At 43.1% G+C, this 16,973-nt stretch overlaps 1 protein-coding gene across 3 annotated transcripts in view; it reads right to left on the bottom strand.

Moving 5' to 3' along the window:
• Nucleotides 1-16,973, bottom strand: part of dis3l (DIS3 like exosome 3'-5' exoribonuclease) — a 73,219-nt gene that overhangs the window by 9,080 nt on the left and 47,166 nt on the right. For all 3 annotated transcript variants that reach the window (XM_072277961.1, XM_072277964.1, XM_072277962.1), the window contains 5 exons: nt 16,656-16,817; nt 12,681-12,928; nt 8,804-8,896; nt 7,947-8,480; nt 5,353-5,507 (listed from right to left, as the gene is read on the bottom strand). In XM_072277961.1, coding sequence (XP_072134062.1) covers nt 5,353-5,507; nt 7,947-8,480; nt 8,804-8,896; nt 12,681-12,928; nt 16,656-16,817 — 1,192 coding nt within the window. The remainder of the gene's footprint in view (nt 1-5,352; nt 5,508-7,946; nt 8,481-8,803; nt 8,897-12,680; nt 12,929-16,655; nt 16,818-16,973) is intronic.

The raw sequence follows: 16,973 nt of genomic DNA, 5'->3' as shown, positions 1-16,973 counted from the left end.
TTACATTAACAAGCTTTCCCGTACTCCACTTGAACAAGCAATGCAGCAAAGATGTTAAGATCTAATAGAGACTCAAAGAGTGAAATGAGTCAAAGGTCACTTTTCAACTTCTAGGCCAAAGTTCAGATCCCGTCATGGCTGAAAGTTAGTCTGTTGGGTAAGGTCCCTTTACAAAATAAATTCAGGGATTAGCCCATTCCCTGCTTCCATGCAGTTTATATACAAATGCTGCCTACAATTTGGGGCTTTTTAAGGCACTGGTGAGGCCTCACCTTGAGTACTGTGAACAGTTTTGGACTCCATATCTAAGAAAGGATGTACTGAAATTAGAGAGGATCCAGAGGAGGTTCATGAGAATGATTCCAGTTAACATATGACCAAGAGATATAGGAGCAGAATTAGGCCATCTGGCCCACTGAGTTTGCTCCGCTGTTCTGTCATGTCTGATCCGTTTTTCCCCCACTCAGCCCCGCTCCCTGACCTTCTCCCCGTAGCCTTTGATGCCGTGTCCAATCAAGAACCTATCAAGTTCTGCCTTAAATACACCCAATGATCTGGCCACCACAGCTGCCCGTGGTAACAAATTCACCACCCTCTGGCTAAAGAAATTTCTCCACACCTCTGTTTTAAATGGATGTTCCTCTAACCCAAGAGTTTGCCTCTTGTTCTAGACTCACCCATCATGGGAAACATGCTTTCCACATCTACTGTGTCTCGGCCTTTCAACTTTTGAAAGGTTTCAATGGGATCCCCCTCATCCTTCTAAATTCCAGCGAGTATAGGCCCAGAGCCATCAAACGTTCCTCGTATGATAACCCTTTCATTCCTGGAATCATCCTTGTGAACCTCCTCTGAACTCTCTCCAATGCCAGCACATCTTTTCTTAGGTAAGGGGCCCAAAACTGTTCACAATATAAGGTGAGGTCTCACCAGTGCCTTATAAAGCCTCAGCATCACATCCCTGCGCTTATATTCTAGACCTCTTGAAGTGAATGCTAACATTACATTTGCCTTCTTCACCACCGACTCAACCTGCAAGTTAACCTTTAGGGTGTTCTGCACGAGAATTCCTAAGTCCCTTTATATCTCAGATTTTTGGATTTTTTTCATTTAGAAAATAGTCTGCTAATTTATTTCTTCTATCAAAGTGCATGACCACACATTTTCCAACATTGTATTTCATTTGCCACCCTCTTGCTCATTTTCCTAATCTGTCTAAGTCCTTCTGCAGCCGTCCTGTTTCCTTAATACATCTGCCCCTCTACCAATCTTTGTATCATCTGCAAACGTGGCAAGTTATTTTCCTGTAATACAATGGGATCTTAACTTGGTAAGCACCTTGTCAAGGCCTTCTGAAAGTCCAAATATACAACATTCACTACATCCCCTTTATTTATCCTACTTGTGATCTCCTCAAAGAACTCCAACAGATTCATCAGGCAGGATTTTCCCTTAAGGAAACCATTTTGACTTTATCCTATCTTGTCCTGTGTCACCAAGTACTGCATAACCTCATCCTAACAGTTGACTCCAACATCTTCCCAACCACTGAGGTCAGGCTAACTGACCTATAATTTCCATGCCAGAGTTCAATGATTCTTGAAAGATCATTACTAATGCCTCCACAATCTCTACCGCTCCCTCTTTCAGAACCCTAGGGTGCAGTTCATCTGGTCCAGGTGACTTACCTACCCTAAGGTCTTTCAGCTTTTTGAGCATCGTCTCCCTTGTAACAGTAACTGCACTCACTTCTCTTCCCTCACACCCTTCAACATCTGGGACACTGCTAGTGTCTTCCACAGTGAAGACTGATGTAAAATACTCATTTAGTTCATCTGCCATCTCCTTAACCCCCATTATCATTTCTCCAGTCTCATTTTCTAGCGGTCCTATATCCACTCTCAGCTCTTTTATTTTTTTATATACTTGAAAAAGCTTTTTTTTAAATCCCCTTTGATACTGTTCGCTAGCTTGCTTTCATATTTCATCTTTTCCCTAATGATTCATTTAGTTGCTTTCTCTAGGTTATTAAAAGCTTCCCAATCCTCTATCTTCCTGCTAATTTTTGTTTTGTTGCATGCCCTCTCTTTTGCTTTTACATTAGCTTTGACTTCCCTTGTCAGCCACGATTGTACTATTTTGCCATTTGAGTATTTCTTTGTTTTTGGAATATATCTGTCCTGCACTCTCCTCATTTTTCCCAGAAACTCAAGCCTTTGCCACTCCATGTCATCACTGCCAGCATCTCCTTCCAATTTACTTTGGCCAACTCCTCTCTCATACCACTGTAAATTTCCTTTATTCCATTGTTAGACTTTACTTTCTCCCTATCAAATTCCAAGTTGAACTCAATCATATCGTGATCACTGCCTCTTAAGAGTTCCTTTACCTTAAGCTGCAAAATGCCTCTGGTTCATTACATAACAGCCAATCCAGTATAGCTGATTCCCTAGTAGGCTCAACGACAAACTGCTCTAACAAGCCACGTAGTAGGCATTCATCAAATTCATTCTCTTGGGATCCATTACCAACGTGATTTTCCTTATCCACCCACATGTTAAAATCTCCCATGACTATCATAACACTGCCCTTTTGATATGCCTTTTCTATTTCCTGGAGAAGTATTTGATGGCTCTGGGCCTGTACTCGCTGGAGTTTAGAAGAATGAGGGGGAATGTCACTGAAATCTATTGAATATTGAAAGGCTGAGATAGAGTGAATGTGGAGAAGATGTTTCCTACAGTGGTAGAATCTAGGACCAGAGGGCACAAACCCAAATACAAGGATGTCCCTTTAGAACAGAGATGAGAGGGAACTTCTTTAGACAGAGTGTGGTAAATCTACAGAACTTATTACCACAGACAGCTGTGGATGCCAGGTAATTGGGTATAGTTAAAGCAGAGGTTGATATGTTCTTGATTAGTCAGGGTGTCAAAGGCTATGGGTAAAAGGCAGGAGAATGAGACTGTGGGGGACAATAAATCAGCCACGATGGAATGGCGAGGCAAGTTCAACAGACCAAATAACCTAATTCTGTTCATTGGTTTTATAGTCGAATCTGCCACAACTAGCAACTGGTGCAGAGCCTGAAGAACATCAAATTAATTCAAGAAATCCATTCTGTTGGCTCCTGATGCTTTGACAATAACATATCTGTGTGTTATTGTTCTTATTTTAATGTGTTTGATGTCCAGAGGATTTCATTCTGCTATTGCCTCATCAAGTAAACCTGGAATCTCCAAACACCATTGTACAGTTCAAAACTATAGTCCATCTACAAGCCAGGAATGTGTCTGCAAAGTACTTGGCCTTAAAAAATGAGAAAATAGTAACCACACTGAATGAAGAGCCAATAAGTACATAATATAAGGGAATGTAAAGACAGCAGATTTGAAGATGTTGAAATTAACATAAATCCAGTATATGACATGGAAGCCATTGTCCTTCCCTGCAGTTTCAGTGAAATCTAAAACTGACATAAAAAGGTATTTCCCTCAATAAGCAGGGAAGGGTGTAGTTGATATAAAAGTGGAAAACTCCTAGATTTTAAAACAATAGACTTGTGTGTGTATACACACATAGAAGCGATTCTGCAGATGGCTGGAAATCTAGAGCAACACACACAAAATACCGGAAGCACTCTTGATGAAGGGTATCAGCCTGAAATAACGACTGTCCACTTCCCTTTATTAATGCTTCCAGCAATTGTATGTGTGTTGCTCTCTATATATATCTCCCTTCATAAGCTCGGGATTTTTATAAAGTTCTTCGCAGTCAATAAGAACATCCACCGTTGCAATGTACTAAACATATGGATTTTTTATTGGAAGATAATTTTGCTCCTGTGTTATTTTGTGAAAGCACTAGCTGTCAACTAGGGACAATCTATAGGCACTGCTGAGCTAATGCCTCACCCAAGTGTCCGTTCTTTATGATTAAGACTTATGACACATATCACTGCTTATTTCAATGTACATGTGACAAATAAAGCCAACCTTTTTGCTATCTAATGGATTGTTAGGTTAATATTACTGTGTATGCCAGTAAGAACATGGTGAACATTACCAACCATACAAAGAGAACATTGGCCAGATTTGGTTTACGGTTACCTTTGCCCTGTGGAGAGAAAATAAATCAGCCATGATGGAATGACGGAGCAGATGCGATGGGCTGAATGGCCTAATTCTGCTCCTATGTCTTATGGTCCATCTAGACACTAGCTTGAATTTATTATTAATTGTTCAAGTGTCAAGTTTTAACTGTTTAAGTATTTTGGTATGCCTTACTATTTTACAACCCTGTAATATGCTGTAGATTAATCAAATTAAAAACTCTATTAAAGGATAGTAATTTAGGAACTTCATTTTTCAAGACAGCTGTTTAAATAGGATATTTATTTCTATTCGTTGTGTATTGATAGTAAATATACAAACTATCCTATTTATGAAATCATGATTCTGACCAGTTAGCATGCAAAACCTGTTAGACAACTTGCCAAGCATCTGCAATGCAGTGTAAGGCACAGGCATTGACTAACGTAGTCTGATCACTGCAGAACGCTGAGACCTAACAGAACAAGTGCAGCATTGGATGTGTGGGTGTCCTCTGAGAAAAAAAATCTTAATTCACTGCCAATGCACTTATCAACTGCTGAAACAGACCTTTCACAAGGAAAAAATATTCTGAAAATAAATTTGAAAAGATATTTTAAGGGTATTGTTTAAAGGATATAAAATTAACCAATTATAAGGAAGATTAGCATGTGTTCACTGATCTGGGAATATTGGAAAAGAAATGTTTGGGAGGCATCAGCACAATTTCCTCCCACAGAAAAAGTCTCTGGCTATCCACTCCTATCATTTTGTACACCTCTATCAAGTCATTTCTTATCCTCCTTGACTCCAAAGAGAAAAGCCCTAGCTCATTCAATGCATCCTCATAAGACACGCTCTCTAATCCAAACAGCATCCTGCTAGGTCTCCTCTGCACCCTCTTAAAAGCTTCCACATCCTTCCTATAATAAGGTGGCCAGAATCCAGTATTCCAAGTGTTGTCTAACCAGATTTTAGAGAGCTACAACATTACCTCACAGCTCTTGAATTCATTCCCTTAACTAACTCTAGGCCAACATATGCCTTCCTAACAACTCTATCACCTTGCGCTGTAACTTTGAGGGATCAATCGACGTGGACCCCAAGTTCCCTCTGTTTCTCCTCAATGCTAAGAATCCTACAATTTACCTTGTATTCTGCTATCAAATTTGACTTTGCAAAGTCAATCACTTTTATTTATATTGACTTATCCACTCCATAACCTTACAAAATAAATAGTGAAAACTTGTATGTAATTTACCGTAATGATAAAAGAGATCTTCGGAACAGGAGCCTGTGGAAAAATAGAGAGCATTGGACATCGCCTGTGTGGCCATAGATCGCAGGAGTTTATTCACCAGAGGGTCATCTGGATCTTCAGCGACGTCCAGTGAATCTGCCAGAGCCTTGTTGGAGCTAAAAACAGTCAACATACATTTTTAATATCAGAATATGTAATTCTATTAAAACATCTGTGGATGCATAGAGGAGTAAGAAAGATAGAGATCAGAAAAAGTCCTACTCCAATTTAACTCTTTACTGATTGCCAGTCCTGTGGTTTATTCCTCTCCCCCTCAACAACATTTCTTCATATAAATTTAAAGTTTGCTGTCATTCAGTTATTAATGGGGAAACCTTATAGACAAAAGCATCATTCAGGATTTTGACAGCAATAACATTTCTGTAAAATATGCCCAGGATTTTCTGCTTCCCAAACACAACTAAAGATCAATGACTAAATCAGTTTTGTTGTAGTTCAGGATGAATTGTCATTCAACCATATATAGATGTATACAGTTAAACAAAACATCGTTCCTGCAGGGTCAAGGTGCAAACACAGTGCATACAGTCACTTACACCATATATAGTTACAACAGAACATACAGTTACAAAAATAATATTGGCACAGTGGCAAGGCCTGAAGATTGAATGGTGTATGGGATATTGTCCTGGAGCCACGTTTCTGCAAGAACACACTTGCAGCAATTCCTCATCTTGCTAATTAATTAATTTTTTTTTTAGAATACAGCTGCTGCAGGCAAGGCTAGGAATTATTGTCAACCTTCATTGCCCTCAGAGAGATGGTGAGCTAGGTTGCTGAATGTTGCAGTCCCTATAGTGAAGGTATTCTCAGTGCTATTGAATAGAGCAATTCAGGGTTCAAACCCAGTGACAATGATGTAACAGTGGATATTTCCTGATCAGAATGGTTTTCAAATATAAGGACAACCTGCAGGAACTGCTGTTCTCTTTTGCCCTTCTTGGTAGTACACAGTTTGGGAAATAATGTCAGTGAATGTGAGTCAGTGCAGTGCACTTTACAGGTGGCACAACTGGAATGAACTGGATGACACGGGCATACAAGGTGGGTGGATGCACAGAAACATACACCATAGTGACTCAAGCACGACCTTAGCTCAAATGCAAGACTTCTTTGCAAAATCATTCTAATTGTAGTGTGACCTATTTAGATCAGATTTATTTGCCATCTGTATATTCAAATCATACAGTGAAAAAGGTTATTAACAATGTGCTGGGGACAGCCCGCAGGTATCGCCATGCTTCCAGCACCAACATAACATGCCCTCAACTTACTAACCTTAACCCATATGTCTTTGGAATGTGGGAGAAAACCCACACAGATATGGGGAGAATGTACAAACTCCTTACAGATTACAACAGGAATCAAACCCTAATCAGTGTTCCCTGGCGCTGTACAGCAATTGCGTTTACTGCTAAGCTACTCCATCGTCAAGGATCCCTACCATCCAGGCTACGCTCTCTTCTCATTCTTGCCATCAGGAAGGAGGTACAGGAGTCTTAGGTCCCACACCAGCAGGTTCAAGGTGCCCACAACTATATTTACTTATTTATTTTGTATTTCCATCTTCAGTTTTTCATTGATTCCATTGTACTTCTTTATATCTACTGTGAATGCCCGCAAGAAAATAGTCTCTGGGTAACATATGGTGACATGTATACATTTTAATAACACTTTTATTTACAGCGTGGGAAAGGCCCTTCTGGCCCTTCGAGCCATGCCGCCCAGCGATCCCCCGATTTGTTCAGAGCCTAATGACCGGAGAATTAAGAATAACTTGCCAACCATGGATGGTGAATGGTGGGAGCAAACTGGAACACCTGGAGGGAATCACGCTCGGGGAGAATGCACAAACTCTTTACAGACATCTGTACTATAAAGCGCTGTGCTAACCATTCTGCTACCGTGCACCTGGACTTTGAATTGTGCCACCCTCAAGGTCACTAAAACAGAAAGTTCAAATATTAACCAATACCGTATTCATGGAAATGTTATCCCCAATAAAAATGTTGCCCATTATCTTATTCTCTCCAACGTGTACTTGTTCATTTATAAACGTAGGGGATTGGCACCTTTCAAACAAAAATATTCAGCTGCAGCATCTTTAATAAGTTACCTACACAAATGTGGCACATACTTCATCAGGAATTAAACACAAACTTTAATTAGTGCTAGACAACGTTAAGTGGCTTCCGAAACACAGGACAAAAGGACAGAGCCTTAAGGTCTCAGGTGAAGAACCTGTGACAATGCATGATTCACCTTGAGTGTGTGTTCAGTCCTCAGGTGGAGGTCACCACTGTATGTACTAATTGAACCGATGTTAATAGAATACCAATTACTTAAAGGTACAGACTGTTTTTATTCTTAAAAACGAACAGAACAGATGGAGGAGGAGAAATTAAAAACTAACTTCTTAATGGGTTAAGCGTAGTCTCAGATCATGAGTGCTTCATCTAGACAAAAAAACCAAGAGCTTTACCCATCACTGTTAATGAAAATATGCAAACAAGTATTTCTTATCCGCACATTACCGTGTATCTATTTTGAATCCCTTTGCCTTTGCACATTCGACCAGTACACTCAATGACTCCTGTCGTGGTGGAGGATGGCGACGTAGCAGGGCTTGCAGAGGGAAGCTCTCAGTAATTTTCTTTGCTACCCAGTGATTTGCCAAAATCATGCACTCCGCTACAGTCTCATGCACTTCCAGGGGCTGCTTTGGCACCAGGTCCCTGATATTCTTCTCTTCATCCAACTGCACTCGTAACTCAACTCCCTCAAGCTCCAGGCCGCCTTCAAGAGAACGCTTTGCCCGCATACGACGAGCTATCTCAGTCAGTTTCTCTATTGCCCATATCAACTCATTCAACTCCTGATATTTTTCTTTCTCCTCAAGCCCTTTGAGCTCGGGGATATCACCCACAACACTGAGGTCTCCGGCCAGCAAGGCTTGAGCAGCTTCGTAGAACATCTTGTAACTTGACTTTATTATGCTTCGTCCAAACCACACTTTAAGGACTTCGTAATTGTTTTTGTCTAATTCCCATAACACACTGACTGCATACCTTAAAGATACAATGAACATGGAAAATTAATTTTCATTTTGAAAGATCAATTAAAACTACATAACATAATATATTTATTTATTATTTAATCATTAACCTTTCCCTTTTACTCAAGTTCTCAAATCCCAGCAACATCCTTGTAAATTTTCTCTGTACTCTTTCAATTTTATCAATACATTTCCTATAGGTAAGTGATTAGAATTGCACACAATACTCCAAACTTGGTCTCTCCAAAATTTTATAAAGATTCAACATAACATCCCAACTCTTGTACTCAATATGTGTACATCGTTCCCTCGGCGCCGGATACAGCTGCGACATACCTGTCAGCACCCCCAAGTAACGAACATAATTCAGCACTTAGGATGGCAGGTAACATGTCATAGCGTCGATCTGCTAGGTAACAACTTGTTGCCCTGTAAAAAAAAGTTTGTATCAATATTAAGCATACAGTCAAAAATTATAATAGCATTGCTGGAAAAAATACATGATATTTACCCAACCCAACATTGGGATCTAACAACAGATGCCAATTAGACTTCCACTATGATATTCAGTGAATTCCATCAGATTTCCGAACGGTCCACGAACCCACGTACACTACACCACTATCTCGCTCTCTTTTCGCACCACTTATTTATTTTTTAAAGTTCCTTATTGTACCTTTATTTTTTTTTTATGCATTGCACTATACCACTGCCACAAAACAACAAATTTCATGACACACACAGCATGTTGGAGGAACTCAGCAGGTCAGGTAGCATCGATAGAGAATAAACAGGTGACATCATCATCAGGACTGGAAAGGAAGGGAGCAAAAGCCAAAATAAGACACTGGGGGTAGGGGGAGGAATACAAGCTGACAGGTGATAGATGAGACCATTGAGGGGGAAGGTGGGTAGATGGGAGGGGGAGGGGGATGAACTGAGAATGTGGCAGGTGATAGATGAGACCAGTGAGGGGGAAGGTGGGTAGATGGGAGGGGGAGGGGGATGAACTGAGAATGTGGCAGGTGATAGATGAGACCAGTGAGGGGGAAGGTGGGTAGATGGGAGGGGGAGGGGATGAACTGAGAATGTGGCTGGTGATAGATGAGACCAGTGAGAGGGAAGGTGGGTAGATGGAGGGGGAGGGGGATGAACTGAGAAGCTGACAGGTGATAGATGAGACCAGTGAGGAGGAAGGTGGGTGGGTGGATGGGGGGGGAGGGGGATGAACTGAGAAGCTGACAGGTGATAGATGAGACCAGTGAGGGGGAAGGTGGGTGGATGGGGGGGGAGGGGGATGAACTGAGAAGCTGACAGGTGATAGATGAGACCAGTGAGGGGGAAGGTGGGTGGCTGGAGGGGGAGGGGGATGAACTGAGAATGTGGCAGGTGATAGATGAGACCAGTGAGGGGGAAGGTGGGTGGATGGAGGGGGAGGGGGATGAACTGAGAAGCTGACAGGTAATAGGTGAGACCAGTGAGGGGGAAGGTGGGTGGATGGAGTGGGGGGGGGGGGGAGAGAATGAACTGAGAAGCTGACAGGTGATAGATGAGACCAGTGAGGGGGAAGGTGGGTGGATGGGGGGGAGGAGGATGAACTGAGAAGCTGACAGGTGATAGATGAGACCAGTGAGGGGGAAGGTGGGTGGATGGGGGGGGAGGGGGATGAACTGAGAAGCTGACAGGTGATAGGTGAGACCAGTGAGGGGGAAGGTGGGTGGATGGGGGGGAGGGGGATGAACTGAGAAGCTGACAGGTGATAGATGAGACCAGTGAGGGGGAAGGTGGGTGGCTGGAGGGGGAGGGGGATGAACTGAGAATGTGGCAGGTGATAGATGAGACCAGTGAGGGGGAAGGTGGGAGCTGAGAAGCTGACAGGTGATAGGTGAGACCAGTGAGGGGGAAGGTGGGTGGATGGAGGGGGAGGGGGATGAACTGAGAATGTGGCAGGTGATAGATGAGACCAGTGAGGGGGAAGGTGGGTGGATGGGGGGGGGAGGGGGATGAACTGAGAAGCTGACAGGTGATAGGTGAGACCAGTGAGAGGGAAGGTGGGTGGATGGAGGGGGAGGGGGATGAACTGAGAAGTTGACAGGTGATAGAAGAGACCAGTGAGGGGGAAGGTGGGTAGATGGGGGGGGGAGGGGGATGAACTGAGAATGTGGCAGGTGATAGGTGAGACCAGTGAGGGGGAAGGTGGGTGGATGGGGGGGGAGGGGGATGAACTGAGGATGTGGCAGGTGATAGATGAGACCAGTGAGGGGGGAAGGTGGGAGCTGAGAAGCTGACAGGTGATAGATGAGACCAGTGAGGGGGAAGGTGGGTGGATGGGGGGGGGAGGGGGATGAACTGAGAATGTGGCAGGTGATAGGTGAGACCAGTGAGGGGGAAGGTGGGTGGATGGGGGGGGAGGGGGATGAACTGAGAATGTGGCAGGTGATAGATGAGACCAGTGAGGGGGAAGGTGGGTGGATGGGGGGGGGATGAACTGAGGATGTGGCAGGTGATAGATGAGACCAGTGAGGGGGGAAGGTGGGAGCTGAGAAGCTGACAGGTGATAGGTGAGACCAGTGAGGGGGAAGGTGGGTGGATGGAGATGGTGGGGATGAACTGAGAAGCTGACGGGTGATAGATGAGACCAGTGAGGGGGAAGGTGGGTGGATGGAGGGGGAGGGGGATGAACTGAGAATGTGGCTGGTGATAGATGAAACCAGTGAGGGGGAAGGTGGGTGGATGGGGGGGGAGGGGGATGAACTGAGAATGTGGCTGGTGATAGATGAGACCAGTGAGGGGGAAGGTGGGAGCTGAGAAGCTGACAGGTTATAGGTGAGACCAGTGAGGGGGAAGGTGGGTGGATGGAGGGGGAGGGGGATGAACTGAGAATGTGGCTGGTGATAGATGAAACCAGTGAGGGGGAAGGTGGGTGGATGGGGGGGGAGGGGGATGAACTGAGAAGCTGACAGGTGATAGATGAGACCAGTGAGGGGGAAGGTGGGAGCTGAGAAGCTGACAGCTGATAGGTGAGACCAGTGAGGGGGAAGGTGGGTGGATGTAGGGGGAGGGGGATGAACTGAGAATGTGGCAGGTGATAGATGAGACCAGTGAGGGGGAAGGTGGGTGGATGGGGGGGGAGGGGGGTGAACTGAGAATGTGGCAGGTGATAGGTGAGACCAGTGAGGGGGAAGGTGGGTGGATGGGGGGGGAGGGGGATGAACTGAGAATGTGGCTGGTGATAGATGAGACCAGTGAGGGGGAAGGTGGGTGGATGGGGGGGGAGGGGGATGAACTGAGAATGTGGCTGGTGATAGATGAGACCAGTGAGGGGGAAGGTGGGTGGATGGAGGGGGAGGGGATGAACTGAGAAGCTGACAGGTGATAGATGAGACCAGTGAGAGGGAAGGTGGGTGGGTGGATGGAGGGGGAGAGGGATGAACTGAGAAGCTGACAGGTGATAGGTGAGACCAGTGAGGAGGAAGGTGGGTGAGGGGTGGAGGGGGAAGTAGGTTTGAATTGAGAAGCTGGGAGGTGAATTTCACAACAGCGATAATAAACCTGATTCTGAATTTGCTTTGAAAAAACTATTTCCGAATCTGCAGCTTGGTATGTTCAGGTGTCAGAGGCCAGACTGATAACAGGTTAGTCTGCTCCCATAGCCCCTGCAGCTTCCCCTGTGGGCCATTCCAGTTTGAATGGTTCACGTCTTATCAATTACATCCGAAAAAGATTATTTTATATTAATTACAAAGACTTTTCCTATGAGTAAATAAGCTTTTTCTACAAGATTCAAGATTGTTTATGAGAATGAAATGATTGTTACCCCAGATCAAATGCAGGATTAAAAAAAACACAAAAAGCATTAACAACACAATAACAAAAAAACCTTCAATAAATATAAAGGCAATTCTATAAAATACGATGTACAAGAAACTAATATATACATAGACTGATTGTATGTACATTAAGTGATGTTAGGTGATGTGCATGTAGGGGTGGTGGGGTGGGTCAGTGAGTAGAAGTATGGATCAGCCTGACGCCTCGGGGCAAATAACTGTTTTTAAGTCTAGTGGTCCCCGTGTGGACGCTACATAGCCTCCTCCCTGATGGGAGTGGGACAAACAGTCAAGGCAACATTTTGAACAAAAATTATTCCTCCTAATTTTTCCCACCTTCAATCATTTGAACTCTTGTTACTAGATGTTTAATTTCACAATACCTTGATCTAGCCTCCAGATCTGTATGTGAATTTAATTTCACAAAGTGAGTAACATCTGCAATATGAACACCCAGCTCCAAGTTTTGATTTGCTAATCTGCGGACAGACAGTGCATCATCCACATCTTCACAGCCTTTGGGGTCAATGCTGAAGATGAGATGAGTATTTCTTAAATCCACACGTCTGGCATTCTCCTCAGCATCAATTTTCCAGGGATTCTCCAGAGTGTTCACGGGCATTTCCCGCAGCTGAAGAATTGAAGAAAACAAACACCTCTGAATATCTTTTCTGTTGAAACCAAGACAGAAGAATTTTCCCTGGAATAGTTACTAGAGATGAAGGGAAGATTATCTATGATGTTTCCCTCAAAGAGGTCAGGAGGGAGAATATCTGCCCGTCAGTTTTGTGCTCTACCCAGACATGTGCCTGAGATTGGTAAATTCACTCATGTGAACTGTGGAGAAAAGGAAACAAATGGATTGAACCACAGGTAGTCATTTACAATACCACTTTTAAGATACTATATGTGAGAGTATGATTCAAGATTCAAGATTCAAAAAACTTCACTGTCATTCCAACCGTACATCAGCTCTGCAAGGCAGAATGAGACAGCAGTGCAATCATAACATAACAAATGCAACACTAAATAATAAACATAACAATAAATAGTAAAACACAACAGCCACATGTCAGTTAAAGTCAAGTTATAATTGTCCAGTGCAAGTTAAGTGTCCAAAGCAGAGTCAGGTAGAGCAGCTATTTAGCAGTCTGACTGCCTGTGGGAGGAAGCTGTTTAGTAGCCTTGTGGTTTTAGTTTTGATGCTCCTGTAACATTTGCCTGATGGCAGAAGAACAAACAGTTCATGGAGAGGGTGTGAAGGGTCTTTAATGATGTACCGTGTCTTCTGGAGGCATCGACTCTGAAAGGGGTCTTGGATAGAAGGTAGGGAGACCCCAGTAACCTTCTCTGCTCCCCTAACCACCCTCTGCAAGGCTTTTTTGTTGATAGCACTGCAGCTGGAGTACCAGGTTGTGATGCTAAAGATCAGCACACTCTCAACCACGCCTCTGTAGAATGTAGTTAAGATATTAGTGGGGAGTGATGCTTGTTTAAGCTTCCTCAGAAAGTGCAATCTCTGCTGGGCCCGTTTCACAATCCCAGTGGTGTTCCTGGACCAGGTGAGATTGTCTGAGATCTGCACCCCAAGGAACTTAATGTTTTCCACTCTCTGCACTGTGGAGCCGCTGATGCTGAGGGGTGTGTGCTCAGGTATGCTCTTCCTCTCGGATTCAAATTTGTCGTAACATCATTCTGGGACTTGAAAATTGCCTATTAATTTTCTTGAAGGCTTCTACAGAGTTACGTATCACAATGGGATACGGATCTTAGCCTCAATAATTAGTACAGCAATGCCATCAGTTTTTTTGATTCTGGAGACCCTTACGTGCCAAGGATTACCCTTCTTTCTCAGATGTCATGTGGATTTGCAGACCAGAGTCTGGTGTAGTTAATGAAGTCAGTTAATCATACATACTCATGGTGGAATGGTGGACTAATTAGCATCACAACAACTGGGGAGGCATGGTAACCTAACAGTTACAGTGCCAGCAATCAAGGTTCAATTCCTGCTGCTGTCTGTAAGGAGCTTATACATTCTCTCTGTGACTCCCTTTCCTCGGGGCACTCTGATTTTCTCTCTCACATCCCAAGGATGTACAGGTCAGGGTTAGTGAGGTGTGGGCCCTCAGTGCACCCTCAGACTGTGTTGGTGTTATAGCAAAACATGCATTTTTATGAAACCTTTCATGTCATTAAATTTCAAGAAAACAATTATTTTTCAAATAATTCCTTTGGAATGCATTGAGTATAAGAATCAGGAAGTCATGGTTAGGTTCCACTTGCAGTTCTGATTGCCTCGTTAAAGATAAAGATCAGCTTTATTTGTCACATGTGCATCAAACATACAGTGAAACATGACTTTTGCATCAACAGTCCACACAGTCTGAATACGTACTGGGAACAGCCCACAAGTGTCACCAGGCTTTGGGCACCAACATAGCACGCCCACCACTCACTAATTCTAGCCCGTATTTCTTTAGAACGTGAGAGGAAACTGGAACACCTGGAGGAAATCCTCGCAGTCACAGGGAGAACATACAAACTCCTTATAGAGAGCAGTGGGAATTGAACCCCAATCTTATAGATGGTGTGTAAAACGTTATACTAACTGCCACGTCACCGTGTTGACCTATACACTACCATGCCACCCTCTGTCCATATTACTGGAAGGACAATGCCTGGACGAGAGAGGAGATGGTAGGGATTTATACAGTTATGAAAGGCATATATAGGGTATAAGATAAAACTTTTATTTATCCTGAAGGAAATTATTGTTCAAGATTGCTCAGTCAGAAATATATACTTTAAAATACAAAATGTCAGCATTGCGGTACAAAGCATTAAGAAGTAATAGTGCAAAATACACATGTGCAATGAAACTATATACATGTATACTTAAGGAGGGAGAGCCGTAGAATCTTATAGCCACAGGGAGAGAGGATCTCCTGCGGCATTCAGTGATGCACCTAGGTGGAATCAGTCTGTTAGTAAAGATGCTTCTCTGTTTGTCCAGTGTGTCATGGAGGGGTGAGAGGGATTGTCCACAATGCTCTGTAGCTTCTGCAGCATCCTCCTCTCAGACACAACCACCAGGGAATCCAGTTCCGCCCCCAGAACAGAACCAGCCTTCCTGATGAGCTTATCGATCTTCTTGGCATCAGCTGCTCTCACCCCGCTGCCCCAGCAGACTACAGCGTAGAATGCCGGCCACCACTGAGTCACAGAACATCGGCAGCATAATATTGCAGACGTTGAATGACCGGAGACTCCTCAGGAAGTAAAGTCAGCTCTGTCCCTTCTTGTACATAGGCCCTGCATATAGTCACAATCTCTTTCCCATGATAAAAACTGCAGAATGTAGCTTTGCAAATGGGAGAAAGTTTAAATGAGATGGGCAGGATAAGGTTTTGTTTTACATAGGGAATGTCAAGTGCCTGGAATGTTCTGCTGGGATGGTAACAGAAGCAGATATGTGGCCGCACCATTTTAGAGACACTTAGAAGCAACATAAATGTGCACGAAACAGAGGAACGTAGATCATGTGCAGACAGATGGGAGTTTTAATTTGGCATTTGTTCCAGTGCTGTACTGTTTTATGTTCTAAGTATAGTCACCGTTATGTAGTTTATTCAAATAGTGGCCATCCAAGGGATAACTTCCCTTCAATCAGAGGGGATAACTTCACTCAACACAACACTGAACTGTTCTCATAACCCATGGACTCGCTTTCAAGGACTCTTCATCTCATTTTCTTGATATTTATTGCTTATTTGTTACTATTTTATTTTATTTTGGTTTTTATCTTTTTGTATTTGCAGTTTGTTGTCTTTTGCACATTAGTATTTCATTGATTCTATTAGTTTTTCATATATTTACCGTGTATACCCACAAGAAAATGAAACTCAGGTGGCATATATGTACTTTGATAATAATTTTACTGGAAACTTCCACAGCAATACAAGTTATACCAGGTAGTATTCTCACAAAGGCAGGACGTTGTTTTGAAGATGGAGTCCCTGATAGATCTTCACTCTCCCAGAAATAAACTGAAAAATTAAGCTAGATTTCGCTCATTAAGCCTTAAACTTTGTGACTCTGATACAAAGTTCCACAATGAACCAAGCTGTCACACAAATCTTTATCACACAAATATTTCTAACATGAAAATATTGATGAGCTCCTTAAGCACAGATATCAGCATACATTAATACAAACTTAGCATTTTGCCATCAATAATTTCCCTTGAAATACAATTTTGAAATGGGTTAAATCACACTAAGTACAATTCAACAATTAGCAACATGAGTCAAGGAATCACATCTCTCACATTATTTGTAATGCAGACTGGGATTTACCTGGGCTTCAGTAAAGGGGCTGACAGAAATGCCATTTTCCACAAGAATAGCTGCAATTTCTGTCTCTAAATCACCAGCTCTTCCAAGAACCTTCACAAAATGCCCACTGGGATAAAGAGACGTGGAATCCCAGGAATCAATGCGGACAATAATTCGGAAATTCTGTGTGATGAGAAAATTTAAAAATAAAGTTCTCTGTACGAACCCATTAGAGCATGAAAGATTATTACTTAAAAAGAGTGCAACAAATCTTTTTACTGCAGTTCATATATGTGCTTTTTCCCCTTTTAATCAAGTGTTTGATTCCAAATCCAGAGA

Source organism: Mobula birostris, chromosome 14, assembly GCF_030028105.1.
Source record: "Mobula birostris isolate sMobBir1 chromosome 14, sMobBir1.hap1, whole genome shotgun sequence".
NCBI classification, from domain to species: domain Eukaryota; kingdom Metazoa; phylum Chordata; class Chondrichthyes; order Myliobatiformes; family Myliobatidae; genus Mobula; species Mobula birostris.
The sequence above is the reverse complement of the archived record's forward strand: the minus strand, read 5'-3'. Positions and strand labels throughout refer to the sequence as shown.